The sequence below is a fragment of the Perkinsus marinus genome, assembly GCF_000006405.1.
Source record: "Perkinsus marinus ATCC 50983 genomic scaffold scf_1104296944796, whole genome shotgun sequence".
Taxonomy (NCBI): Eukaryota; Perkinsozoa; order Perkinsida; family Perkinsidae; genus Perkinsus; species Perkinsus marinus.
The window spans coordinates 1-1,183 of NW_003211263.1; the positions used below are offsets into that span (position 1 = coordinate 1).

At 47.5% G+C, this 1,183-nt stretch overlaps 1 protein-coding gene across 1 annotated transcript; it reads left to right on the forward strand.

The window, feature by feature from the left end:
- Positions 1-217: 217 nt before the first annotated feature.
- Pmar_PMAR020895 (hypothetical protein) lies at positions 218-397 on the forward strand (the record flags this gene model as incomplete). The annotated part of the gene is made up of 1 exon (XM_002779963.1): positions 218-397. A coding segment is annotated over one exon (180 nt), but the record flags the coding sequence as incomplete, so codon positions are not given.
- Between the last annotated feature and the right edge of the window lie 786 nt (positions 398-1,183).

The following is a 1,183-nucleotide window of genomic DNA, read 5'->3' on the forward strand; positions in this document are numbered from 1 at the left end:
AACTTATGGGTGGGCACACTTGAGCGTCGGTGATGAAACCAGGGACTTCTGGTGGAACCCTGCTCCGGGTGAGGATGCCTACGGCCCTGGGTCGCGTATCCATATCGCGACCATCGACTATGGTTATTTCCCTAAGTATAAGGTGAACATTTGGAACTCGTGGCATGCTCTAGAAGGTTCAGCGGATTGCCAAATGTTACACTTGATCTCAAATCAGAGAGCCTCCTCTAATGTACATAATCCTTCATTCTCCACCGGACAGCAGATCCGGATAAGCAAGAAAGATGGTGGTTGGGACTTCCTGGTTGTGTACCAATTCCGTGATACTTCTCCACAGCTTGACGATTACACCAAGTATGTCATCCAGGGCAATCTCAAGGACATACCCAGGCTGTAGAGCTACTCAGCATTATGAATATGTGTCTTGCCGACGTGGTGGAGTTGGTGCATATCGTCTCCCTGACTCGATGCTGGTGCAGTACCCACTCTGCGTCCACTACAACATTCATATATTTTCTCACCTCTTCTCATCATTCTCAAATATCACGTTTATGCAGTACACAGGTGCTCGCTTTCCTACTACTCATCGCCGATGGGTCATCGGTACGCAGGCCTGCGCGTTGCTCTGCGCGATTTTCTAATTATTTCACAAGCACACTCGTACGCCCTCTTCTGCAGTTCGAAGAAGCACTGAGAAGTGAAACTATTGCTGGGCACTCATCGCCTTTCAACCATTTTGGGGTGGCTTCTCATGGCATTCGACAAGGGCAAAACTCTATGCTTTCATACACTGTGAATGTTGTTGCGTCTCATGTGGAGAGAACTTACTAACCCAGTAATGCTGAGTGCCGCTAAGTGAGTGCCACTCCTTACCAACGCTTAGACCCGGTCGTTCGAAACATCTCATCGTGCACTTTTGAGAAGGATCCTCTCTGGAAAATTACAGCCTGTAAGTTACAGGTTTACACGTCGTTATAAGATATTTCAGACAAAAGTCGAGTGCCAGTGCTTTCAGCTGTAGCAAATACCCAACTTGGTAGATTCGCCACCTATTAGCCAATAGTTGAGCCCACCGAGAGGCAGCCGCGATACAGTCATCGCGGTCGGAAACAATTAGGGTAAGCAAATGGTCATGACATATGAAATTTGATTCACGAGCAGACTTAAACACTAAACATGCCAT